Consider the following 26,908-nt stretch of genomic DNA (forward strand, 5'->3'; position numbering starts at 1 on the left):
AGAGTGTATTTCTGCACCCAACTGACAGGTATATGATGGCTCCAGGTTCCTATTTTATTTAGTCTTGAGCCTAATATGATTTGGTTACCCTCGCTCCCTCCTTCCCATCCCTCTTCTCCCTCCCCACCCAACCTTTTCTCATTTTGTTTTGTTTTCTAAGAGTGTGTTTCGCATAACCCTGGGCTGGCTGACAGCGCTTGTAAAAACCAGAAGTCGATCTTGCAGTGGCTTTTCACCATTAATCAAGCTGCCTGGAATTGGAAAGTAACACTGACAGGCTTTTATCTTGGAGAGAAGGAGGATGGCAGATGTATTTTATGGTGGATGAGCCTTCACGGCTTCTATTAGACTGGGACTTCAGTGGTACAAGGTGGTGGTTTGGGGGAGGAGGGAGCGAGGGGGAGGAGAAGCCGGGAGCAGCCTATAGATAAATAGATCCGTCAGTCAGGCGATGCGGAGGTCTCCAGGCGGCCAGCCATTGTAGGTGACAGAAAAGGCAATCAAAGACAAAACAAATCAAAAGGTACATCTTATCAGCAGCAGGCCAGCTGGACTTCCACCGCACTCAGAGGCCCCGCCGAGGGCAGGAGAAATTAATCCTGCTGTCGAGGCCAGAGAAATTGTCGCTGCTGAAGGTCCAAGTTCAGGCGAGCGGAGGTGGCCAGCGCTAAAGGAGAGGGAGAGAGGGGCGGGAGGAGAGGAGCGGGGGAGCCAGAGCCCCGTCCCAGCACCTCTCTCCCTGCCTCCCTCCCTCTCCCCCGGGCTCCTGACAAGTGCATTCATCGTGCGATGATAGCTCGGCACCTATGATTGGTACCTTTAATAATATAGCCCTCGCTCAGCTGTCACCCTGAAAGAACAATTTTTCCTCCCGCTTTCCTTGATGCAAAGATACATCTGTAATGAGAAGGGTGACAGAAAGTGGGAGCACGGGGAGCCAAGGAAGTTTGGAAGAACATTAATCTAAAAGTGAAGTTGGAGGTGATGCTGGCTGCTTGAGGTGCTGTGCCTCCAGTGAGGAGCCAGCAGTGGATCTGAAGCTGCTGTCCTGTTTCCTGGCCTTCAGAGCATTGGGGGCCCCTCTGTGAAGGGAGAGGGGTCCTTGGCCCAGCTGTGAGCAGGAGCAACTTTGAAAGCCACCATCCTCCTACGTGGCAGAGTTGGCCGTGCTGGGAGGGACTGGCAAGAGCCCCATGTGCTGGCAGTCCTTGGTATAAACTGGAATGACTCCATTGGGTGTGGATTTATGCTGGCAGGGATCCCTCTTCACCTCTGCAGCCTGGAGGAAGAAATGTGTGGTTACAGGTCGTGTGACTGCCCCTGCAGCAGGGCCCTACTCACAGCCCACTCTGGTCCATCCTTTGGTTTCAGCCAGACTCAGCCCACAGTGCCATCAGCAGCAGCACTCTGCAGAAGCTGCCTTACATCCCCAGAGGAGCTCTGCCTTCCAGGGCAGGGTGCCTTTATCTCCAAGCTGCAGCGTGGCTGCCCCTGCCTCAGGTGCTCTTGGGCTTCCTTGTGCAATGGCCCAAAGCCTCCCTGGAGCCCTGATTTCAGACCAAGCTGCAGTGTTGTGCTCCCTGGAGCCATTGCCCACCTTCTGTGCCCAGGGCTGAGGGCACACAGTCTGTGGTGACTGGGAGTGGGGCTGGCCCAGCCTCATCCCCAGTGGGCACAGCTGTGAGCAGCAGGTGAGCAGCACTGACAGCAGTGAGCCATGGAGTGCCCAGGGGCACTGACCAACCACCCAAGGGAGCAGAGGGCACACAGGTGCAATGCATCAACAGGAGGGGATAAAAGGTTGGGCTGAAGAACAAGAAGGGCAGATGTTTGCAGCCTCCTGGATTGATAGGATGTTTCTCAGTATGGGCAGATGCCTGAAGCCTTCTGATGAGGTGAGGTGTGACTGTGTGTGGGTGGATGCCTAAAGCCTTCTGGAATTGTGTGGGGATACTCTGGATTGTGGCTGCCTCAACTGCAGTGGGTGCTGTGGTGCCTGCTGTGACACAGGGCCAGTGCAGCGGGTGCTGTGGTGCCTGCTGTGACACAGGGCCAGTGCAGTGTGTGCTGTGGTACCTGCTGTGACACAGGGCCAGTGCAGTGTGTGCTGTGGTGCCTGCTGTGACACAGGGACAGTACAATGGGTGCTGTGGGACCTGCTGTGACACAGGGCCACTGCAGTGGGTGCTGTGGTGCCTGCTGTGACACAGGGACAGTGCAGCGGGTGCTGTGGGGCCTGCTGTGACACAGGGCCAGTGCAGTGTGTGCTGTGGTACCTGCTGTGACACAGGGACAGTGCAGCAGGTGCTGTGGGGCCTGCTGTGACACAGGGCCACTGCAGCGGGTGCTGTGGGGCCTGCTGTGACACAGGGCCACTGCAGCGGGTGCTGTGGGGCCTGCTGTGACACAGGGCCAGTACAATGGGTGCTGTGGTTCCTGCTGTGACACAGGGCCAGTGCAGTGTGTGCTGTGGTGCTTGCTGTGACACAGGGCCAGTGCAGTGTGTGCTGTGGTACCTGCTGTGACACAGGGACAGTACAATGGGTGCTGTGGTTCCTGCTGTGACACAGGGCCAGTGCAGCAGATGCCCAGGGCTCCCACTGCAGGTGCCCAGCCCTGCACACCCAGCAGCTCCTCCAAGCAATTGAGAGAGGGGGAGGCAGCTGGGGCAGTTTGTGGGGGTATTTTCCACCCCAGGTGTAAAAGAGACACCTCAGCCCTGTTCTGGGGGCTGGGGAGAGCAGCAGGTGCCCAAATCTTTGAGGGGCACTGAGGGAGCTCATTTTGTTGTATTTAGGGAACGTGTCTATTTCAATTTAAGGGATAAGCAGCAGTGTCCTCAAACACAGTTATCTCCTGTGGTTTTTAGCAGCTCTCCTGGCTGCCCAGCTCTGCTCTGCAGTTGTCAGTCCCTCCCTGGTATGTAGCCCCTGGGCTTGAATTCTTTAGCATTAGCATTTGGCAGTCCTTCTCTCATTCTGTGTTCTCTTGTCCCTACAAATGATTTGCTAATCTGCATCTGGTTTTGTTTTTCTCCCAATGAAAGTGGGGATTATATGAAGATCTGTATCAAACAGGTTGCCTGTAAAATCAGGGGTGCTGGTTTCTGTGGTCTGCAGTCTCAAATCCCACGGGATCAGAAGGAAAGCAGGGAGGGTTAGGCAGCATTTCTAAAAGAAGTAGTTTGTTCTATCTGGTCTCCAAAAATTCAGTGGTGATTACTCCCTGGATGCAGATAACTTCTGCAGCCAGTGGTTGGTGGGTGTGGGAACCATATGGGTGGGATAAATGTTGGTAGGAAGGGGCGGTGAGCAGTCCTTGAGGAATGTTCCCTTGTGCAAAGAGAAGTGTTGAGCCCAGAATGGATAAGCACAGCTCATGCAGGGAAGCAGAGCTCTGATCTTACTGAGGAGGGGAAAGGGGTCCTGCACAGTTGGTTTGGTCTGTCCATGCAGGAGCCTCAGAGATGAGGTGTGTGTCACAGGACCCCACAGCAGCTCTGACAGGTGGAGCAGCCTCTGCAGTGGGTGAACGTGGGGGCCTGTGATTGAGTGCTGGGGTTTTGTGTGCAGTTGCTGCTGTCCTTGGGCAAGGTCTCCACTTCCACAAGCAGATCCAGAGTGTTTTGTGATCTGTGGGATCTGGCAGTGCTGGTCTTGCTGTTCTGCTTTGCAGCAGTGGCTTCAGATGGGGTCCCTGGCAGCCACAGGTTTGTCTGAAAGTAAAATCTGTTTTGTCCCTTGCACAAGTGCCTGATCCCTGGAGGTTACCACCATTGCTTTTGAGGGGGAACAATACCCCAGGGCAGAAACCAGCAAGCCAGGCATCAAGGGGGTGGATCATTGACCCAGCACACAGCAAGTGTGCTGAGACCCCTGTGGGGCAGAGCTTGTCCTGGCCAGGGGAGCTCAGTGCACTGGGAGGGTGACAACTGCAGGGACAGTGCCCCAGTTCTGGGGGATCAGGCCTGTGCTGGGAATGCTGCTTTTGTCCTTGCTTGGCAAATGACTTGTGCTGTGGGGAGTGCAGTGCCACCCCTCTCCCTGCATGGCAGCAGCCTCTGCCAGGAGCTCTGCCCAAGGCTGGCTGAGGGCAGACCTGATGGTCTTGGCCCCACTGTGCCCCCCAAGCCCAGGAGCCAGGGCTGCCCCTGCTGACTCCCTCCTGGGCTGCTTGAACTCAGCTTGGGTGATGTTCTCATGGCAGCTGCCTTCAACAGTCCCTGTGGGCTCCAGCCTCCCACGGGAGACAGGATCTGCATGATCAGTGGAATCAGAGGCCATGCTGAGCTGGCAGTAAAACCTCAAGTTGTGCCATTTTCCCACTTTTCATTACAGACTCAGGAATTTGAACTTTCTTTGGGAAAGAAAGCAAGCATCAGTTGCAGATGTGAGCGTGCTCTTTGCTTCTTTGCTGTCCCTGCACACCTTCCTGTGCCTGGTTTCCCATCTGAAAAGTGCTCAGATCTCTCCTCTTTACCCTTGTTTGCCTGGTGCCACGGCTGGGAGCCCAGCAGTGCTGTGCAGGCTGCACAGTCACAAGGTAAAGTGTCCTTTTCTGTTTGGAAATCCTTAATTGGCACCCAAAATAAAAACCCAAGTGAAGGTTTTTTAGACTGTCTTGTAATAAAAATAAATTCATTCTTAATTGTGTTGTTTAAAGAGAAAAAAAAAATCTTCTCTTTCCCTGGCCTGCTCCCTTTATCAAAATGTTGCCACCAAATAGAATTTGTGGCTGTACCTCCCAGGATATCAGTGCTGCTGCTTTGCTGCTGTCAGTGACTCACTTTGACATGCTCAATTAAAAATGTATAGGGTTGCACAAGTTCCAGAGCTATTAATTGGCAGAAGAGATACAAATTGTGACCTGAGAGCCCAAAGTGTGCTTACACCCAGCTCCCTGAGCTGGTGCAGAGCAGGCACTTGTTCATTCCTTTCAAAGGAACCAAAATGTTAGGCAGGGAAAGCTCCTGCTTGCTTCAGGGCACTCTGAGGCTGGATGAGAACTGTGGAGTTTGAAATAATCTCCTGCTGGCAATGACTCTGGAATACCAGGGTATCTTCTGTCAAAAGAAATAAAGAGCATCATCATCTTCCCCTCTCTAAGTGCTTCCCAGCCTGAGGAACACTCCCTGATGTATCTCACACTCCAGCTGTGAGTGCAGGCACTGATTCAGAGGGAGGGTTCCCAAATGTTTTGGGAGTGTTTTGCTGGCCCTGCAGGAGTAAAACAGGTCACAGGTGTAACATCAGCACATCATCTGGCCATCTGCAGCCTGAGATAAGGCTGTACCCGTGTCTTGTGCCTGCTGACCCACCGCAGAACTCTTGCCATGCTTTGAGCTGCTGCATTCACCCTGGTGCTGCTTGTGGGTACCCCAGTTTCAAATGGTAAAAGCCAATGCAACAAGGGAATAAAAGCTTTTTTCTCTGAGGGCATCTGGACCAATTTTTGAGATGGGAAGTCTTCAGGATGTGTACAGTCTTGACAGTGGTGGTTTCCTGGCTGGGTCAGCTTTTCAGACTTTCTCCCATTTTCCCCTAAAAGTTGATTTTGTTTTACATGTTTTTGGCCACATGAAAACTAAAGACAGGGCAATTTCTGCCCTCGGTGTGTATAAACAGGAGGAATCAGCTTTCAGGTGCCACCAGACCATGGCATCTGCATAGGAGGCACGTACACTGGATTTATGGTATCCCCTGCCTCAGAGCAGGATCCAAGTGTGGCATTGCTCCACGTTGAAAGGAAATCACAGCTTATAATATTCAACTGGTTACTAGAACCCCCACCCACCCCAGGTTTAATATTAGAACTATTTTTCACGTTGAAAACGAAATAGTACAAAATATGGGCTTGCTGTAATTGTTGTTAGATTATGTGTCACCCTGATAAGATGTAACAAATATTTTCCTATACAGCAGGACCCGTTTCCCTGCAAGTAATGGATGGAGAAACTTCTCATAGTGTGTAGGCAATCGGTCGTAAAACCTTCCCTGAGAAGATTAATGCACCGAGTGCAACCTTTGTGGAAAATAGAAAGAAAAGAATTAAAATAATAGTTTGTTCTTTCACATTTAATATTAATAACCAAACTTATTTGGTGGGAATGTTCCTTGCTGCCTGTGCCTTCCTCCCTCAAGGGGAAGTTTGTATTTCTACTTTTTCTGAAGCTCTTTCAGCAGCGCCTATTGTATGTGGTGCAGTGATTCTTTCAACACAACTATTTTTATCAGTAATATGAAAGACCTTTTTTCATGGGCAAAGCTTTGACACCAGCAAGTCTGCTGGACGTCCCTTAATAGGCTAGATAAGCATTGCCTCACCACTCAGAGTGGAAGGATTTTCCCTTTGTAGCACAGCTCTACGTCTTCCCCAGGCCCTTAATGGCCATCAGAGAGGTGGCACCAGGGGACAGGGTGCTCCAGGGCCAGGGCTGGGGTGCTGTACAGACATGAAGGTGCAGAAGGGAAAAGTGGGGCCTTCCCAGGAGCAAAACCTGTGGGTAAGAGCAGCCACTCCTGAGCACACTCTGCACCAAGTTCTGCCCCTTAGAAGGGTCCTTGCTCCTCCCTGGGGACTCTTTGGGACCAGCCACTGCTCTGCCACGGACTTGGCAGATGTAAAGATGGTCTTACATCATGGTGCAATGATTTATTTTTCTTAAATTGCTCAAGATTTGGGAGAACAGATTTAGTTTGATTGGTGCTGCTTTCCCCCCGTGTGTATTTTGAGATCTTGTTTTCTTCCTGAAGTACCCTTGTACCTGCAGTGAGTCTCAAGGACAGGTACCATCAGTCATGAAGTCAGCTGTGAAACCAGGGTCCAATGGAGCTGCTTATTTGCAGTGTGTGGCACAGAGTTCACTTCTTCCCCGGTCTTTGCTTGTATCTGAGGTCTGGCAGGCTACCCAGCTTGAGTTTTACAGAGATTCACTTGTTGTGAGAACAGGTATTTCTCCTCAGCTTTACAGAGCTTGAATTTTTATAAAGAACATTTTGTAACCAAAGAAACAACTGCTTGCTGAAGTAGGAACAAGAGTTCCTGCTCCTTCCTGCTGATGGGAAGTGGGAACAGTGGTCTTAGGATTTCAGCATCCCAGGAAATCCACCCTTCACTGCCCCAGCAGGTTTTTGCTGCCGAGTGAACAGAGACAAATTCATCACTAAAAAGCCAATGCCATCAAACATTGATTGGGCCTTTGAACTGCTCTGGCATTCAGAATTATTTAGGGCTTATTCAAACTTCTTCCTAAATTGATCAGTTAGATATTTCAAAAAACTCAAAGAAAAATTGTACTTATATTCTAAAATAACTACATTCATCATTGCCAACAAGGACTTTCAAACTGCAACAGAAAAAAAGAAGGTTCAATTTTGATCGTGCAGCAGCCTAATTCACCATGTCTCTTTCTATGCTGCCATAGCACTAAAACAGAACGTGCCATCCAGCCACAGTAAAAAGAGGTTTTAGAAGCACTGTGAAAATTATTCTGCTGGTGTAATTGCAATCTTTATTCATTCGGAGTTAGTAAGAGCAGATTTTTAGGTTTGAAAGCAGTAATTCTCCTTGGCCAAAAATACTCACAGATAAAATAATTCATTAAATCTATCTGTCATTATTGTTTATTTGCAGATGTAGAGAAAGGAGTAGGTAGATTATTTAAAGTACAAAAGCTAATTAGGGCTGGCTGACGAGACTACTGAATTTTACTTTGAAGAATGGGACAGGTTTCTACATGACTGAGATGGTAGAATATGATCAAAACATTATTTAATCCAAACCACCCAGCTTCCTTCCAGCTCTGTTTTTTTCTCCCCAGCAGACTCTGCTGTCCAGTCCACAGTTACTGGAGCTGAAAAATCATTAGCAATTTCCACTAACAGCACTTCAGCACAAGGAAGAGACAAGCCTCCAGAGCATAAGGGAGTGAGGACAGAGATTTTTAGCAGCTGGACTCCTTCCCCAAGGAGATGATGACTGAGCTCCTGTGTGTTTTAGAAGGCAGAATTCCCTGATTTAACAAGGGAGCTTTGTTACATTTGGTATGTATCAATTAACCCATGTAAATTATTTTATACAAATGTGCATGCTATGGCTTTGTGGTAATTTTAGCTTCTGTAATTACCACAAAGTCTCAGAAAACCTCTTAGGAAAGCAAAATGGATAACAGAAGTAGATTTCACCTTTAAGAACACAACAAAACAACAACCCCCCCCCCCAACCCACAGGCCTGTGTCTGCCTAATTTGGCATCAGTGAGATTGTCCCCACATGAGGAACCACTGACTTCCTGTGAAGGACTCCTGGAAGGCTGAGTTTGTTTGTTTGGTATTTGTGAGGCAGTGTCTCATTCAGGAACATAGATGAACATTTTGATGAGTTAATTGAAAAGTCATCCTCTTCAATGTCCACTTTGCATATGCTAAAAAGGACATTTAAACCTTGCCTCCTGTGATAAGTGACTATTTTTCCCACCCTACCCCAAGAAATGCTTATTTAGGCAGTGTACAGAATTTTAAATCCCTAAAGGGTCTAATAAGGAATGTGAGGTTAGTCACTTGATAAGGCTTCTACATTTTTTCTCCAATACATCCATTTATGTGGTTACAGAGGTTTGTATTTCAGTGTTACAGGGATCTAAATCATGAATCATTTAACCTCCAAGTGCTGTGAAGCAATCAGGCATCCATGCTTCACACAGCTGTGAACATGAGACTAAGCTGAAGTTCATCCACACTGTGCAGAGAGGGATTTCAGTTTTAGTCTGAAAATTTGTCCTGAGTGATCAAGCAAGTGGGGATAGTGGAAAAAAATAGCTAATCATGATGGAATTTTTTTTTTAATCTGCTTTAGGAAAACACAAGAAAAAATTAGGTTTCTCTGGAGGAAATGCTTTAAACAGGGCTAAGATAATGATTATGTATTTCTGCATTCTCTAAGGAAGTCTTCAGAAAATAAAACCCAAACCCTACAAAGAAGTTAACCCTTTCAAAAGGTCCCAATCTATCTTTCCCTTTGCTGCAATCTATTTTTGTGTTGAAGATCCATTTCACTCATATTTGGCTTTGTTAATTCCAGTTTATTTTGACTGTTTCTTAGACAGGTCAACATCCAGAGTGAACACACACACACTTCCAATATTCTTGACATGTTTTATTATAAAGTACTTCAGACAAACTGATTCAAAACCAAAAAGTTATCATCTGTAAAAGGAAACTATTTTTTAAAACCGGATTCATAAAGAAAATAGACTGTTCTTAAACATCAGCTTGAGTTGGAGCTCTTTTGTAATGAAATCTAAAGACAAAACTGATGGGCCAAGAGCTACTAATGTCACATATACTGATAAAAGGGAGACTAAGATGTTGCACACAAACCATGGAGCATCTCATTGTTTATAATGAAATAGGAACACTCAATAGTTAATTCTGGCCTGACAAAGCAGTCCAACATTCAAATATTCTTCAGTCCCAAAAGAGACAAACCATTAACATTTCTCATTCAATAACTAAGCCAGCCCTGGCTAAGGGTTAAAGCTACTTCAAAGCATGGAACATGATAAGCTTTTCATTTCATGTACTTCTCCTGTTGATCAGCCAAGATTTTTGCTGAGGATTTAGCATCATAGAAAAGTTCATTTATTTCTTCAATATGCTCTTTCTCAATGCTGTCTTTCCCATTAATCTTGGCAAGCAGGTTAGCTGGGGTCAGCAACTGCACAGCATACCTGTGATCAAACAGAGGCAGATGAGTAATTACAATTCAGTGCATCCCAGGGAACTGATGACACAGAGAGCTGGGACATTTGCTAGGAAACACAGCTCTACCAGCAGTATGAGAGAGTCAGCAAGCACTCCAGCACATTCATTCTTTAAAGAAGAAAAGAGGAGCATTTCCACTCTCTTTTTAATGATTGTTAACAGACCACGTCATTGTAAAGGAGAGGTTTGTCTGCTTCCAGCAGTGAGTTATCCTACAGTGGCATTAGACCCAGTCATGCTGAATAGAAAACTGTGCTCAACTTACCTTAGGGTTGTCTTGGTACCAATTTCCCCTAAGTGGTTTAGAGCTTCTTCACTGATATTAATCCCTTCTGTCTGAGCACGAAGTTTTGTGATCTGTTGGGAAGAGTAAGTGAGGTACGTGCCCAAACAATTAACATGCTAAATTACTTAACTTAGTATCTGTAAACTGTCAGCTTAGAAATGAGACATAGTACAAAACAAGATGGTGTGGAGAGTTATCCTGGTGTAAATTATCACGAAACCAGAATTTGTAGAATTCTAAGTCTTTGAACAGGCAAATACAATGGTAAAAAAAAATTATCACACAAGGAAGGTAAAGTAACACATCTGGACTGCTAACCCTTCATGGTAACTCTGCACAACTTAGCAAAGCCTACCTACTAATAAGGAGCAGAATATGAGAACTTAAAAAAGAAAATGGAACATATATGTTAGAAGTTAGTGGCAGCTGGAGACTTCTGGATAGTCACACCAGTTACTGAATTCTGCAGTGTATCACTGGTGCTGTAGAGCAGAGCCCTCCAAAAAGCCCTACAGAAAGCTACACCCTTTCCTTAGCAGCTCACAACACACTTTTTATTCAACTGACAAGAAGATAGTAAAATAAATCAAAAAGTTACTCTCTATGATTCACCTATTCTTTCAAGAAGAAAAAAAAATCACTAAGAGGAATCTAATCTTTTAAGAACAGTCTCAGGCTTGTACCAGTTTGAAGATCTTTACAAAGTTGGAGAGGAAGATATCACCAATAAGCCTGAGCATATAAAGCTGTAACAAAAGTGGCACAAGTCTCTCGGTAGTCTGTATTACCAGCTGAGTGATAAGGGGCAGACTGGATAATGATGTTGTGTTGTAGTGCAGAGATAACTCTGGAACTGCAAGCCTCATATAATACAGGTATTTTTCACTTTGGCAGCTTTGTAAACAAGATATCAAGAAGCACTCGTTTAAATTAAAGCCATAAAAATGCGCTCAGGGAACAGAGGAAGAGAGGGGCTTGAAATGGCAGAAAGTTGGTGCTAAGATATGTGCACTGAATATTGGCAATGCTGCTGCCAATTGCAATTTCAGATCAAAGATTTTTTTTCCAGTAGATCACCTAGACATCCCCTTCCCTTCATTCAAACACTGCTACTTTGTTCCTCCTCTGCTACAAACAAGGTTTTGAATGTCACATCTTCAACAATGTTTTTCAGAATAACTTTTTATCTATAACCTGGTAGAACATTACCCAAGGACCAGGGCCCAAGCCATTAATCCACCACTTGCTTAGGTATGCATTTACTATGGAATAGGAAAACAAGTGTTTATCAGGTGAAATACATTAGGAACAAAACACCTCAGTTATAACCTTTAATATCCAAGGCACTTATGCAAAAAAAAATTGATTACACCACCACCTGACTAGAATAAGCATGAAAGTGCATTTTTTCCATATTCTGGCTGCACTAAGGTTACTGTGTGTCTTGTCTCAGAGCAGCACTTCACAATGGGATTTCTACTTTATCAACGTGCCCAAAAAAATAGTTTGAACTGGTTACGAACAAACTTTCAGTAGATACATGACCAGATTCTGTGCTAAAAAAGGAATCAATTGTGAAGACTAAGAGTCTCACACAGAAACATCAGCAGCAGAATCTTCCTCCTAACATGAAAGACAAATGGGAATAAAAATAGAGAACTTACTTATGCCTTGCTTTTACCCCCACCCCAACTGTACTCAGTTAGAAGCCAAAGTGTAATAGTTCCTCCTCTTCTCCCATGAGAAGTTGCCATTCAAAAGCCTTAATTTAAGGGAAGATGAGGTTATCTGACTATGGGAACATGATTTATGGGGCCCAATGTCTGAACTCGATTTTTACCTTTAGGAAATGCTACTCTGAACACTTCCTTTCCTTCAGCCCTGGGGAGGGTGGAAATCCCAGCACTTACCCAGCTCTTCTGAACATCAGCATTCAGAAAGTGTCTTACCTGCATGGTAATACAGCACTAACTACACAGAATTCACTTACACTACAGGGAAATCCAGACAGCCTTTAATACACCCAGGCTGAGTAAAAGTCACACATGAAAGTTTGTTTTGTAGACTAAGCCTAATTGTATTGTTAAATCACTGGGCTGCTTCTACTCCAATCTACACCATAATGCTTCAAAGTGTCCTTTAGGTACAAAAAAAAAAATCATCCTGAGAACAGCTCAGGACATCATCAATGAAAAGCTCCTCAAACCAAGTGAAATGAAGCTTTGCCTCTGTTCCATAAATGCATCCATGTCACCTTGGCACTTCTCCAGCAGCAGGAGACCATTATCTGGCAAAACACTCTCCTCCACTGACACTATCTCTTAAAAAATACAAAGAATTGACATGGTAAACCCTAATGTCTTCTGCCTTGTGTCACTTCCCAGCACTGAGAGGCTAATGAGGGGGGATCTTTGACACAATGCATCCTAATGGCACCAAGCATTATAATCAATACACAACACATTGTGATGGCCCCACAGGAAAACTTCCAGGCATTTGGAAGGATCTCTCTGCAACACTTTCTGTGCTTACATTTCCAAACTTAACTAGGAACATTAAATTCTCCCTGTTTCAGGAGACAGCCCCACTAGGTTAAAGCTACAGTACATAAGGGCATAAAGGCAAAAATGCAGCACATGAGGTTGTATTCCTCAATCCCTCTCATGTGAGGGAAAAGCCTGAGGTCTGGGATCAAAGATCCCATGATGTGACACTTCATCTTCACCAACTGAAAAAGCACTACCTGCTGAAATCTGCTAACTATGGAAAGTACATCTGTGCAAGAGACTGTTTCAGCTAACAGTTCATCCCTTCCTGCAGGTGAGGTGCCTCTTCCAGCTCCACATGTACTCAGCAGCTCCTCAGTGGCTGGCAGTCAGAGAGGTATGCACAGCTTTAACCAGCTCTCTGTATTGACTCCTAGAGAAGCAGGCTTTTAGCAAGCAGGAAGCTTTCTGGCAGAAGCCCTGGTGACCACAGAGTCAAACATCTCTACAGTAAGAGAACAGGCAGAAGCTGTGCACAACGTTGGGGGCTTGTAACAAGCTCTTTAAAATCCTGCGCATACCTGCTTCATTTCTTGGGGTGTATAGAGCATGGTTCTGATAATCATGACTCGATCCAGCAGGTCCAGTGGTATTCCATGAGGAGACACAATATCCTCTGTGCCTCTAGAGGAGAAACCAAACAGAAAGAAATCAGACACTACTGGGAGTTCAGTACATTGATTTGGTTAAAATCAGTACAGAGTGCCTACACTAGTTTACAATTGTTGTGTGTCCACACAGACACACACCCCCTGGGTCAGAGACAGGAAACATTCTGGTCTAAGGTTCATTCCAGACAGCCCCAAGGAAACAAACACTATTGCTGGAGCTCTTAAACATGCCTCTCAAATACATTGAGAGGTGCTTTCTTGTATTGTATCTCACAATACAGCCTTATCTAATGTTCCAGTGCATCCTCCAGCAAGGAACAAATCATTCCTACTAAGATGTTTAGCAGTATCAGCAAAAATTATATATACTATCATCCATTTGGAGAACATCCCCTCTTGCTGAGCAAGCCATTCTTTCCAGTCCCTCTAGTGAATACTTTGGTGGTTTACATTCCATGCCTGCAATCCAGCAAACTGAGAAGTTTAGGTCTCTGTATGAAGGACAGGGCAGGATCTAGATCCCCAACCATTTTATTTGTTTGACACACAACACCCAACAGCACAGCCTCCAGACACATGCACTCTTGGTTTCCCAAGACCACTGTATTTACTGTGAAGTCAAAAGATACCCAGATTTAATTTAGGAGAATTACACAGATTGCAGTAAAAACAGTGAAGTGCTGGTAAAGAATTACACTGTGAAGTTCAGTGCTAGAATTTAGGTAGCTGCAGCTCTGGCCATGGTTCTCCAATATTAGCTGTCACTATTATATGGAAAATTTTCTTTCTTAAATCACAGCTTTTTCATAACAAGATCTGCAGTGAATCCATGCTGACAGATCTCTACTTCCTTTACTTTTACAAGACAGCTTTTTTGTATCTTTGCCAACAGAGTGAAGTAATGTCCATCTTAAACATTTTTGAAGGGCTTATCATTCTCACTTCTAACCAATGCAAACAGAGAAAGATTAATACCAGATGAGCCACTATGAGGGAAAGGAAAAGCTGGTTATACAGCTGAATTAAATCAATCTAAAGAATAGCAATCATTGCTAATGACAGCTTGTTTAGACATAATTAGACCTAGACCACAAACTGGTAGTAGAACTTACAGAAGACTGAAATCAGAGGAGAGAACTTTTACTGAACATGCAAAGAATGCATTTTGTGGGTGCAAAATATCAAAGTGAAGTGGAAATGAAAAACAAGTTGGTTGGCAAGACTGAAGAATCACAAAATGCCAGACCAACAGAGCAGGAAAAGGGAGAGGCTGAACTGTGACACAGTATGAACTAGAAGCTAGAGTCTGATGGAATTAGGATTGCAAGCAGCAAAATAATCCAGAAGCAGGAAACAATGGTATTAGAGGTTTGTAGCTCTGGTGCTTTTGATGTCCCTAATGTGCAGGCAACAGATGTAATGAGAATGGTGACCGTCACAAATCACCCAGAAGTAAAAAATTCAGAGACTGTTAGAGGAGGAGCGATGTGTTAGGGGAAAGGAGGAATTCTAGCCAGCCTGGTGTTAAATGCTTGTCCCATCATGAAGCTCATGAGCAGTTCTTGAGCACCAATGCAGCTTGCAGCTCATGCAGAGGATTATCACAGGTGTCAGTGTCAGCGACAAAAGCCTTCAAAGATTGCAACTCTACTGACACAGCTAATTCCAAGGTTTATGGAACAATGCAAAGAGGCAATTTCAAATTTAGCCATCATACCTGATAATGCAGTTTCCTCGGTTGGAAGCAAAGATGACAATGGGGGAAATAGAAGATTCCAGGGCTCGGTGCAGGTATGTGAAACACTCAATGTCCAGCATGTGAACCTCATCCACAAAGAGCACACCTGGCACCAGCTCTGCAATGCCTTGGTCAATGTATTTGTTCACCACCTTATTTATCTCTCCTCGAAGTTTGTCTGAGAACAAAAAGAAACTGTTGGTTGTCCTGCTAATGAACTATAGGTCAGAGGGTAAAGCTTGAAGCAAGGAAAATTCTCTTCGAATTTTTCCATGGTTTGGTATCTTACTGCCACAAGGAAAATTTCTGTCACTCTAAAATTTTGTGACATTTTACACTGTGTTGAGGAGGTATCTGCCAACAAAGTATTTCTAACTGAAATATTCACACGTGAAAATTTGATTGCTGTAGGGAGATGGAGTTTAGTAGGGGTGGAGAAGTCAAGTCAAACCTCATTTTAAACACAAAACTTACTGAAGTTTCCAAGCATGGCTGAAAAGAACATCACTGAAAGAATGCTACCCTATTTCAGCAAAGAAGTTGAATTTAACCAAAAAAGAAATGTTTCTGTGAACCTACTGCTCTCAAAGCTATGCCAGATGTTACATCAACATATCTGGTATTAGAATAAGCCAAGCAACCTCTGGGACAGACAAAAGACTTCAAAGATGACCATTCAGTTAGGTATTCAAAGAGATTTTGATTTAAATTTAGATAGTAACATTTTACCACTACATGCAAGAATCAGTAACTTGTACTGTCTCCAGCCATTGCAATTCTAGAAACTGTATCACTGCTTTTGGAAATCTGAGTATTTATGAATATGTATTATGTATGCATTCACTTAAATATAGTAACTCTATTTTTAATCCTTTTCTAACTGGAAAACACATAGATTATATAATCTCAAAATGCCATAGAAGTTTCATACCAGTAATTTCAGTTTTCTTAGGTTTCATCAACTGTCCCATCATAGAAAGGATGTCTTGCCCTCCCTAGGAAAAGAAAGTGACAAATCAGCTGTGAGGTCATGTAGTAAGAAATTTTATAGGTTAGGGATTGGTTTTAGAGTTAACAGCAGCCTCTGATGATTAGACAAAGTTTAGGTCACCTCACCACAGCAGTATTCTAAACATTATCACCTAGCTACCCCCTCATCCTTGCTCATTTGGAGAGCATAAAAAATCAAAATGAGATATCCTCTCTTGAAAAAATTGTCACAGAGGAGCTCTTAAGGAAGAAGCTGTCAGGGAACACAGAGACTTGGACTGCCTGCATGCACAGTAGGTGTTCAGCCTGTCAACACAGGAAGAATGATTCTAAATTTTATAACTTTTTAATACCATGATTTTTAGAATTTTTTTTTCCAATTATTTTGAAATTGACTAAGTTAAAGAGTTGCATTGTTTTACTGTAGGGATTCCAGCCTTTAAAACTGTCAGTGACTTCTGTTTTTGACACAGATAGAATTACCTCAAGAGTGGATTTATATGAAGACACAGCAAGGAGTAATTCTTTAATTTTCTAGGATTTCTTTTGCTGCAATACATGCAGAGCCCTATCGAAATTCACAAAGAAGTTTAACAATTGGCTATGAAACATTTCTGAAATAAGTAAGAACATCAACAGATTGCACAGCAGTCAAAAATACTTAAGATACCTTTTATCACAGTCCTTGCAGTTTCCATTTCATGGTTATAAAACCATAAACAGAGCAGAGTATATTAATCTGCATTCAGAACTTCCAATAAATGAAATTATGCAGGTTTGGCTGCTGCTACCTCACACCTGTAGGCAGCTTTCCTTCTAGAGAGAAAGCAATAATCCCTTTTTCTGGTCAGAGGCAACAGCCCACAATGCTCTTTTTCTGCAAGTGATGGGGCACAGCAGTGGAGGGAAGAGAGCAGGGTCTAGATTTTGCATTAACTGTAAAGGTGGTGAATCCCAAACACCTGTGTGGAAGCTGTTCCTGTCCTCCCTAGGAAAAGAAAGTGATAGATCAGTTTTGAGGTTATATAGTAAGCAACTACATAACCTCAAAGCTGATCTATCTAATCTCAGAGAACAACTCCCAGACTGTTCTCTGTAGTGCTAGGAGTGTTATCCTGACAGTATTCCATCACCAGGGGCGTGAATTCTAAGGAAGCAACTGCCTCTAACCTCCACAGCAGGGCCCTGAGGCAGCCAGCTGCAGCATGACCTCCCTGAGGGGAGCTAGACTGGCTTCCAGGTGTAACACCTACTGCTTTTCCTGTAGTGGAATCTTTGAGGGTGAGTTAGCTCAACTTCCTACATCTCAATTATTCTAGTAACATCACAACTATCTCAAATAATTTTTCTGTAAAGATTTAATTGGTGAAGTCAGATACCTGAGGTCGAGCATTGGCCACATCCAAGTCATGCAGGGTGACATCCTGAATAATTTCCTTTTTCTTGTGCACATCACCTTTTGGCAAGGGAACATACTCTTCAGCTTCAAGGTCAAATTCTGTAGCATAGATATCACACCTGCCTTGCCTCTGAGGAACAAAAAAGAGAAACCCAGGTATAGAATTAATTTCAGTACCAAAACCTTGAGTGACATGAATTTGATAACATAGTTAGGTCACAATTCCAGTTCTGACAAGCTTCAGCTGACAATTCAGACATCCCACTCCCTGCTTAGCAATAGGCATACCCTATCTGCTGATTAAAGCTCAAAAACTCTGTTGAGAAACACCTGATATTTTCAGTGGCAACAATATTCTACTCCTCTCTCCCCTTCTTTTACTGTACACAATTCTTGCTAAAGGACAAATCCAGCAGATTAACCAGAGATTGGGAGAACCTCCTTTGTAGGTGGGTGATTTATTATGATAGAAAATATTATGCTCATCCATTAAACAGCAAGTATCACTGTACACTTTCTAAATCAGATATGAAAAGAATGCTAACTAATGCAGTATTCCCTTCTACATGTATATATCTTGTGGAGAAAATATCAGAGCGATAAAAGAAAGATTAAATACACTGCACATGTCAGCCTGAAAATGACTAAAGTTGTTTGGTTCTTCCCCTCTTCCCTTAGAGATGCCTTGATCTTACAGAAAAGAAAACTCATCCAGACAGCATCAGTGATAGCTTCCTTGCCAGATGACCTTAATTGTGAACCAGATCTCCACATCCTCTGGGTGCAAAAGAGACTTTTCTCTCCCGATAAGGAAAGCACTGGGATCTTTTTTAAAATTTCCATGTAAACATATCATGTCAGTTAAGGTTAATAAATCAGAGAGCCTTCTGACAAAGGCAGAGAAAGGTCTGCAAAAAACATACAGCTGCATAAAAGTACAGAACTTTTCTTTTACCTTGACAGCTCCACTGTTTGCTTCAATATAAATAACGTCACCAGTTTCCACTCGCTCCTTCTGCAAGCTCTCAAAAATGCTCGGGTCCAGCTGGGGACAAGCAAACAGCACAGTTGATCAAAACAGCTCCATATTGTTATGGTAATCAAGGTAAAAAAACTCAGTTTGAAGCTCACTCCCATCAGACGAAATTAAACAGCAACTCACCCTGACAATACCTCTAGGATTTTATAAAGCTGTAACGTTTGGAGTAGGGATAGCGAATAAATCCGGAAGATGCACAGAACTTGCTGACTTACAAAAAAATCTGCTAACCAAAAGGAAGTGACAGTGCCAGAAACATAATGGTATCAGCTACAAAACTTACCTCTGAGTAATGTGACAATGTATTTATACCTAAGAAACAGTAGTTCTCTAGCTTTCTAGGAAAACTTGTATAAAAAATCTGGCCATAGCATATAGAATATATGACTATATGAATCAATGTTCCTTATCCTCTGTGGAGCTCTGTGAGGGAGAGTGGGTGTAGAATATATTAGATGCCTTTGTTTCTCCTGGTACATGTTTATTCACTTTTGCTCTTCATTTCCTTGTTTTCAGAGTGAACAAATGAAAGATGATACTTAACAACAGAGACTGCTTTTAGTTCTCTCCAAGTCTGACAGGGAAATTGAATGGAGACAAGAAAACAAAAGGAAAGTGGGCCTGAGCTGGCAACACACCAGCTCAATTTCCAGTTCTCTATCAAATATTCACTAGAGCATGACACCCCATGTAGAAAGAAAAGATGTGACAGAAAGAATAAATTATATTCAAACAGCCAATATTTCCCAAGCCATCCTCAAAAAATTTGGTTCCTGACAATCATGAAAACAAAACCAAACAAGGCCTTTCTTGTATGTTTATTACCATGAACATTAATTTATAGCCAGGGTCAGAGTGTATCACAGACTGAGACAGAATGAAGCTCAGATTGCCAAGTCAGCCCATTTTTTGTGGTACTTGTCATTTTCAAAATTGCATCAGGATCTCTTCCTATTAAAACTCACTTTTAACTCCTTGAAGACATTCAGGTGAGTGCTGCCAAACAGAGAAAGAGCAGCTGCTAACCAAGTGATGATGGGTTTATCTCCTATTGCAATTAGTAGGACACAAGACCAATATCTAAGTATTCTACATAAAGCAGATAAACAGTCAGGATAAAGTTGTCTAGCCAAAGAAAGCAGCCTCCTGGCAGCCCCACTTGACAGAGTGGATCAAGGGCCTGAAATGGAAATAAGAAGTGCTAAAAATAGAAGCTGCAAACCCAAAATACTTAAGGAAATCTCTGAGAATCTACCACACTTACCTTCAACTGTTTGGTTCCCTTTGCAGTTTTGAGTCCTATAATTACATGGCTGATGGTTTTGCCATATCCCCCCATAGGATTCTCAGTCTCACAGGGAGTCAGTTCTGTGACTTCTCCTTCATAAACTTCCTTGGTCTCTTTAATCCTCAACCCTGCAAGAAATTGTTAAAAATCATTTCAGTATGAACTTAGGAGTCTGCTGCTGTACTGTCAACAAAATGTAACATATTGTTAGGGTGTGTTACATTTCATAGAAATGCTTAACTTAAAAGGCAGAAAGACGAATTATTGCTCTCTTCTTCAATATTAAGTGAGAATATCCATCCTGTGCATCAGAATGAAAGCTCAGTCTAAGTTCTGACCTGCTAAGAAGTTTATGAAACTTCTGCTCCTTATGCTAAAGCCAGAAACACAGACCATCTTCTGAAACTAGTGACATTAATATAATAATGAGATTTACACAGTTTTTGGACCATCAAAAAAGCTCTGCAAAGTTAACAAAAAGAAGAAAAAAAAACTTCATTTAAAAAAAATTATACTTTAGCAGCTGGGTTAAAAATATAACATAAATTGATTAACAGGTATTGTGCCAGAATGTCATAAAATTACTAAAGGGTTTATGTACAGTTTCAAATATTTTTCAAGTTAGCAGCAAAAGGTGAGCTAAATTAGCAGAAACTGTTACAATGCAAATTTACAACTATTTCAAAATAGCTGAAAATTACATCCTTACTTAGTTAATTTTCAGACAGCCAAGCCATCACCAGAATATCTGGCTATCTTCTGTTCCAGTCACAATTACTGTAATTAACTAGGTTATTTTAAATTGATAAATAATATAGAGCTGAAGACATTTGCAGGCAGAGTGTTTCAAAGCAAACCCACTATCATCACCACCACCACTACAATTATGTATGTTCTAACTACACAGAAGTTCAAAGAATCCACATCTGAAGAAACTCCATGAAGTATTTTATGAGACACACATGCCATACCAAAAATAATGAATGGGCTGTAACAAGATATAAGGAAGTCATCCTGCCCAGTCTGAGGGTATTGTGACTTTATAAACCTTTGCTTGTTCTGTAACTTTTCATTTTGCTTTGAAATAGATCAGACACTTCAGCAGTAATTTTGAGCTGCTGATAGAGGCTATAAAGAACTGACAAATACGAGTCTGTCTCCCTCTACTGGGCCCAAATTCAGACCAGGATCTGAAATGTGAGAAACAGCCTAACTGTGAATAACATGACAAATTCTTGGTAAGAAATATTTGCTTTCTCTTACTTAAGATGAGATAAAAAGTTGTGTACAAAGTTAATTTCAGAAATGTTTAAAATGTCCTTCAGGTATGCCAAAACACCAGACAGACATTAATGAACCTCTGAGTTTAAAAACTGACCTAGACAAGGCTGCACCACACCAGCTCATGAGCAACGAGTGTGAAGCAATGTGGGAATCTGCACACTGAAACTGCCACTGCCACAAACTGGACCAGGTCTGCTTGTCCTCTTTGTTTTGTTTTAAATTTCCAGCACAAGCTCTACCCTGCTCTGAAAATGTGGCAGCCTGTTTGTGTTTGAGGTATGATTTATATGCTGCTGAAGCATGCAATGAATCTTTCAGTTCCATTTCATAAGGAAAGAAACTAGTTCATGTGCTCTTTCTGCTCCACAAGTCAAAGCCAAGCCAGCGAGGGCAAACCCAGAGATTTCCTTCAAAAGCCTTCCTCTAATCCAGACTAATGTGCTCTTAGAGAGGTGTCTGTAGAAAAAACTTACAGATGAACGTGCTCTGAACAAAGGTAATTGATGCTTTGACCTTGCTGCTGATTATCCTTGATTTCAAGTGAATAGGTATGTGTCAACTACAAACTTCATTCTCAGAAGAGTTCTTAGAGATCTCCTACTTCCAAATCAGACACAAATCCAAGGCAGCAACTGTGGGCTGTCTGATGCTCTGGTTCAACAGCACTCCATGGAGCTGAACAGGGCTTGCTCCACCCATTGGCAGGTACAGCTTGGCAACACAAGGAACAGTTACACCACTGAAGTGGCTGCTGCAGCAGTTATTTCTTACTGCAACTGAGCTCCTAACACTAGCTGCTATCATCATCCTCACCAGCTGCTAATGAGCTCTGTACAGGATTAATCTCTTCCAAGTTAAATTTCTTTTAAACCATAAAACAATTTGATCTCCACATTTCCACTCTGTCCTTTTAGGTTTCTTACATATTATAAACTCTCTACTGCAGCCCGAACACTACTTGGCCATGAGACTATGTCGAGTCTGTTATTAAAAGACTCTCAACTATAAAAATTCTCTAAACTCAGAGTAACTTACTTTCTTGTAAAGTGATCCAAAGTAGTCAGACTGAAGTTTCCAAGAAAAAAACCCCAACCATTGAGTAAAAAATTTGTTAACATCTCTGATAATTTTTAAAAATTCAGGTGGCTAAACCCCTTGAAAGCAAAATGCATTGTATGAGCAATGATAATGTACACAGAACCTGCTACCACAGAGACATACAAACAAACAAAACAGAACCTAAATTAATAATTTCAAGTACTGATGGATGTGTAAGCTGAAGCTTCCCTTGCATCCAGACCCAGCAACACTGCACAGAACATTTTTTTTTAACATACCCTTGTAAAATATTTCTTTACCTAGCAGGGAAGCTAAAACCTGAGATTAAAACTCAACTGGAAAGTATTTCATTATAAGAAATGGTGGTTACTAGTCCTTTAAAATAATTCAGAGAATTTTTTTTTAAACACATAAAAATATTCAATAAAGGCTGTGTTATGAAAATGTGACACAGAATTCAACAGATAGGAATAAAAGAAGCTCCATCTTTCATTAACACTAATATTTGTTTAGAAGTGTCTCTCTACTGACATTCAGGGAATGCAGGGAACTAACAATGTAGCTGGCTGTTAAATCTCTGCTATCTCTAGAACTGACAACATGGATGGCATAAGTTCCACCTGCTGGTTCAGGTTTCCAAACCTCTGACAGGGAACTTCATCACATCAAGGAAATTTTGCAGACTACTGAGGCTTCCCTCCCCCAGGCTCTGCCAGTTTCATGGTAACCAGAAGACTGGGGACTACTGAAAGCTGCTTTCTTATAACAGTCGATGGAATACTTTTGTTTCACTGAAGAACTGAGGGACTTCACCCTCCTGCTGCCAGATGAAGCCCAAGAGGAAACATGGCACTGAAACAGGAAAATTACTGTTAATATGTTCAGGACTAAAATCAACTGGGCTCTCTTTAGCAAATCCTCACACAAAAAAGGGCCACTTCTATCTGCATTTATCAGCTGTCAGCAGCAGCTGTGTAAGAGATTTTAGATAGTCACCTAGGCTGTGCTGCAAATTAAACCAATTTACATCAAACTTGTAAATGGACCATAGAATTGAGGATGACATTAAGTTACAGAGTTTATTTAGTTGGCATGGAACTTTCTCTGTGCTCACTGGAACAGTAAGTCAGGCTAATGATGCTGTTTGGGAGGCCCTGATAAAGCCTGTTTATTTAGTAGGGTGAAATCACTAAATCAAAAAACAGGAAGAGCATTTTTCTGTCTACAAGTATTTCTGCTAATGTAAAAAACTAAAAATTATTTTTTCTTTCAGCTTTATTCAGTCACAGGCAAAAACAGAGAGGTGAATGTGAAGGATGAGACAATCTGATGAAGTACAAACAAAAATGCAAAAATTAAATTAGAGTTTGTGAACAGAAAACTTGACTCCACTAAGCGTGAAAGAGATTCACTAAATTAGGATCATCACTGAATAAAATAAGCATACAAAAATCTGGAAACATCTTGACCACTAAATAGTCTTTCCTTTTTAGATGACTGAGAAAAAGCAAAGTATCATGCAAACACTTAATTATTATTTTCCTGAAACTTACCAATTGCACGTCGGAAGTTTTCCATTAGAACTTCTGTTTTCTTGATCTCAGTGGAATAGACCTCACTTCCAACCATAGGACAAAAAGGAACTTTGCTTCCCAGTTCCTGAGCAATAGCTAAAGCCAAAGCAGTCTTTAAATGGAAAAAAAAAAACAAAAAACCAACCAGAGATTAATTTTGGAGTGAATTAAGAAACCATTCTTTTTGCACAAAGTTTAATTTCCTCATTACATCACCTTCTATACATCAACTACCAATTTAATAGTAAGGCTATTCTATCTGACATGTATTTCTCACATATAACAAACCCTCCTCCAACACAGGTGACCTTGGCCAAAGACTTTAAAAAAAACCCCTGAAAACATGAAACTGGGCATTTGAATTTGACAGTTGATACAGATGCAAAGAATAAAAAAACAGCATGGGGGGAAAAAAGTAAACAAGCAAAAACTATTCTGGCTTTTAATATCCAAGCAACTTCTAAAACTTCTTCAGAGCCCTTGTTACCTATGTGTTTAGTAACTTACAAGAGCTGGTTTCACATTCAAGATGCTGAACACACCACTGGGTACTGCCAGTGTCAATGACACTGCAAAAGTAAAAATATCAAGTAGAAAACTACATCAATACATTGATTGAAAAAAAATTCTGGTATATGAAAACATTTTGTAACCACTACCCTAAAACAGTTTTGACAACAAATTAAACTAGATTTGGAAATACTTTATTTTGTAACAAAATAGAAAAATAATACCTTGCCCGTTCCAGGAGGTCCTGCCAACAGCACTGCTCTGCCAGCCATTTTTTTGCTTTTGATTAGCTCCACTATAACCCCACAGGCCTGTAAGTCAAATAAGTATTTACACTGTTAACACAAGTATTGCTATAGTATCCTTTGTTTTAACATTAAAGTTTTAGAGATAACAGGCTTTATGAAAAATAAAGATTTCAACTTCATGCACACAAAAGGAAAGACAAGATCAGGATAACGTACTTTCTACAATCATTTTATCTGACACAGACATTAAAAACCACAGAAAACGAAAACCAATCTGTGAGCCCCGATTCCTTTTCGACTCTCGCAGTCCCAAGCACAGAGAGAGGTTTGAAAGTAAAGCAAGAAGTTAATCTTCGCTGCCTCAGCCGCAGATCCTCTACGGATCTTCTTCCACGGCCAGGTTGGACGGGGCTCTGAACAACCTGGTCCAGTGGAGGTGTCCTGCCCACGGCAGGGGGGTTGGAACGAGAGATCATCCTTAAGATCCCTTCCAAACCAAACCAATCAGGGACTCTATGATGGTTTTATCCGGCCCCCGCACTGAAGCGGACGCTCCAATCCCCATCTGCATCAAACCTGCTGCCTTCTGGCCGGTTCCGTTGCCTCTGACACCCCAATTTCTACGCCGATACCCGAGAGACCGTCACCGTCCCTGCGCGGAGCAGGAGCAGAGCAAATACAACCCCGACAGCCTCCATCGCGTCTCACACGGCAGCAGGCACAGGGAGGACCCCGGGCACGACTCTCCCTGGCTGTCGGGGACTTGTCACCCGGTCCGGCCCGGCCCGGCCCCGCGCTCACCTCCCGCGCATTCTCCTGCCCCACCAGCCCGGCCCCCGCCGGCTTGGCAGCGCCGCTCTCGTCCAGCCCCAGCCCCTTGACATGGCTGTGGGCGGCGATGCGCTGGGTCTTCGAGGTGCTCTTCACCTCCTCGATCTTCATGGCGGGGCACAGCGGGACAGCGCAGCAGCAGCTCCGGCCCGGCCGCCCCGCGCTGTTCGCACGCGGCCCGCGCGTTACCGGGGCTCCCAGCGCGCGCCGGCGCGCCCCGCCCACGCTCCGCCATTGGCCCCCGCCGCGGCGCTCTAGGCGCTCATTGGGCGCGGGGCCTGCCCGTCAGCCGCGGGGGCTCAGAGTTTTAGGGTCCGCCCGCACGTTTCCGCGTGCGGCGCGCGCGGACGGTCCGGGCGGGCGCGGGCGCTGCGGAGGAGTAGGGCCGGGAAGGAGGGGGGCGGCGGAGTGGCTGTCCCTGGAGTCGCTCAGGGAAACGCTGGACGTGGCACTCGGTGCCAGGGTCCGGTTCAGAAGGTGGTGACCCGTCATGGGCTGGATCCTGTAATCTTGGACGTCTTTTCCAATCGAAGTGGTTCTGAGATTCTCTGAATCGGCAAGGGCGGTGTGGGGAGAGGCGAGCGGAGCCCTCCTGGAGGCGGAACCAGCTCATTCTTGCTCGCAGGTTTCTTGGCCCTGCAGCACCAAAAGCACTTTCTTTCTTTCTTTCTTTCTTTCTCTCTCTCTCTCTACAAGCCGATGTGGCGCTGGAGCCAGCGTTTGTCCTGCTGCTGGGCTGGGGCAGGGCTGTGTGGCCCCGGCTCGGTGTCCTGTCGCTTAGCCGCCCACAGCCGCTGACAGTGCGCCAGCAACCCTGAGCCTTATCAAAACCTCGGCTTGCTGTAGCTCACAAAAATAAGCTGAGGCTTTCCCAGAGTGTTTTCTAAAGCTTTGTCAAAGATTCACAGTATCATTTAGGTCGGAAAAGACCACTAGAGACCACCTAGTCCAACTCCCCTGCCAAGGAAAGCAGGGGTGGTCTCTTACCTGCTCGGTGTTGCTCACTATTTCTAGTGTTCAGTGAAACTGCAGAATAATTCTATTCTGCATCTTGAAAGCTTTTCTGAAAGCTTCTAAGCATTTGAGGCTGTGACGTGCTGCACCTAGAGCATGTATTCCTTATGAGCTTCGAGCACTTGAAATGGGTAAAAACACTCCAGCTTCCCAGCAGGTCGGCTCATGGCCTGGCAGGAACATCGGTGTGTCCGAGGTCTGTGATGCTGCGGCTCCTGGCTGGGGCTTGGCGGTGACTCTGCTGCACCTTCTGTCAGGGGTTTAAAAGCTTCATATGGAGATCACTGACAGTGAAATTTTAGATGGGATCTGGGAGCCTGCAGTTCCAGTGAGTTCTCTTGTTTGTAGATGTTGTGATCTCTCCCACAAAAAAAGACAGGGGACTCTTCCCATAGGTATAGAGAGTTTTCTGTGATTATAATGCCATGCCTGTGTCTGCAGTGTTTGAAGCCAGCGGATTAAAGTGGTATGAGGCAGGACTGATGTCTGGTGCCATCTTGGCTTTCCTGTGCACTGCCAGGGGACTTGCACAAGCAGTCCTGTGACAGCATGAACTCAGAGAGCAGTTTTAGGGAGGATGGGAGTTATGGTTCAATTTGCAAATGGCCAGTGAACCATATGCATGCTATTCATTCCCTCTTTGTTCAAGAGCTTCCATTCATTTTGTTATAAATGTAATTTGGCAAAGAAAAGACTTTGCTTATTGTTGCTTGCTTTTTCTGTTAATTGTT

General features: G+C 43.6%; 1 protein-coding gene across 1 annotated transcript; it reads right to left on the minus strand.

Annotated features, from left to right (window-relative positions):
* Positions 1–9,137: 9,137 nt before the first annotated feature.
* Positions 9,138–25,362, minus strand: RUVBL1 (RuvB like AAA ATPase 1). The gene is made up of 11 exons (XM_009091265.4): positions 25,134–25,362; positions 24,309–24,395; positions 23,554–23,686; positions 19,634–19,785; positions 18,286–18,375; positions 17,311–17,460; positions 15,873–15,936; positions 14,921–15,119; positions 13,114–13,216; positions 10,026–10,117; positions 9,138–9,726 (listed from the first exon to the last, which is right to left on the minus strand). Exons 1-11 carry the CDS (start codon positions 25,272–25,274, stop codon positions 9,567–9,569), a joined length of 1,371 nt encoding a protein of 456 aa, XP_009089513.3. The 5' UTR covers positions 25,275–25,362; the 3' UTR covers positions 9,138–9,566.
* Between the last annotated feature and the right edge of the window lie 1,546 nt (positions 25,363–26,908).

Source organism: Serinus canaria, chromosome 12, assembly GCF_022539315.1.
Source record: "Serinus canaria isolate serCan28SL12 chromosome 12, serCan2020, whole genome shotgun sequence".
NCBI lineage: Eukaryota > Metazoa > Chordata > Aves > Passeriformes > Fringillidae > Serinus > Serinus canaria.

What these genes read in the sequence shown, in the direction of transcription:
- RUVBL1 (XM_009091265.4), bottom strand. Translation starts at nt 25,274, where the DNA reads ATGAAGATCGAGGAGGTGAAGAGCACCTCGAAGACCCAGCGCATCGCC. An exon ending in AGGGAACCAAACAGTTGAAG is followed by an intron (nt 18,376 to 19,633) that starts GTAAGTGTGGTA and finishes GCTTGTCCCCAG; the next exon opens with CTGGACCCGAGCATTTTTGA. An exon ending in CAAACAGTGGAGCTGTCAAG is followed by an intron (nt 17,461 to 18,285) that starts GTAAAAGAAAAG and finishes TTTGTTCCTCAG; the next exon opens with AGGCAAGGCAGGTGTGATAT.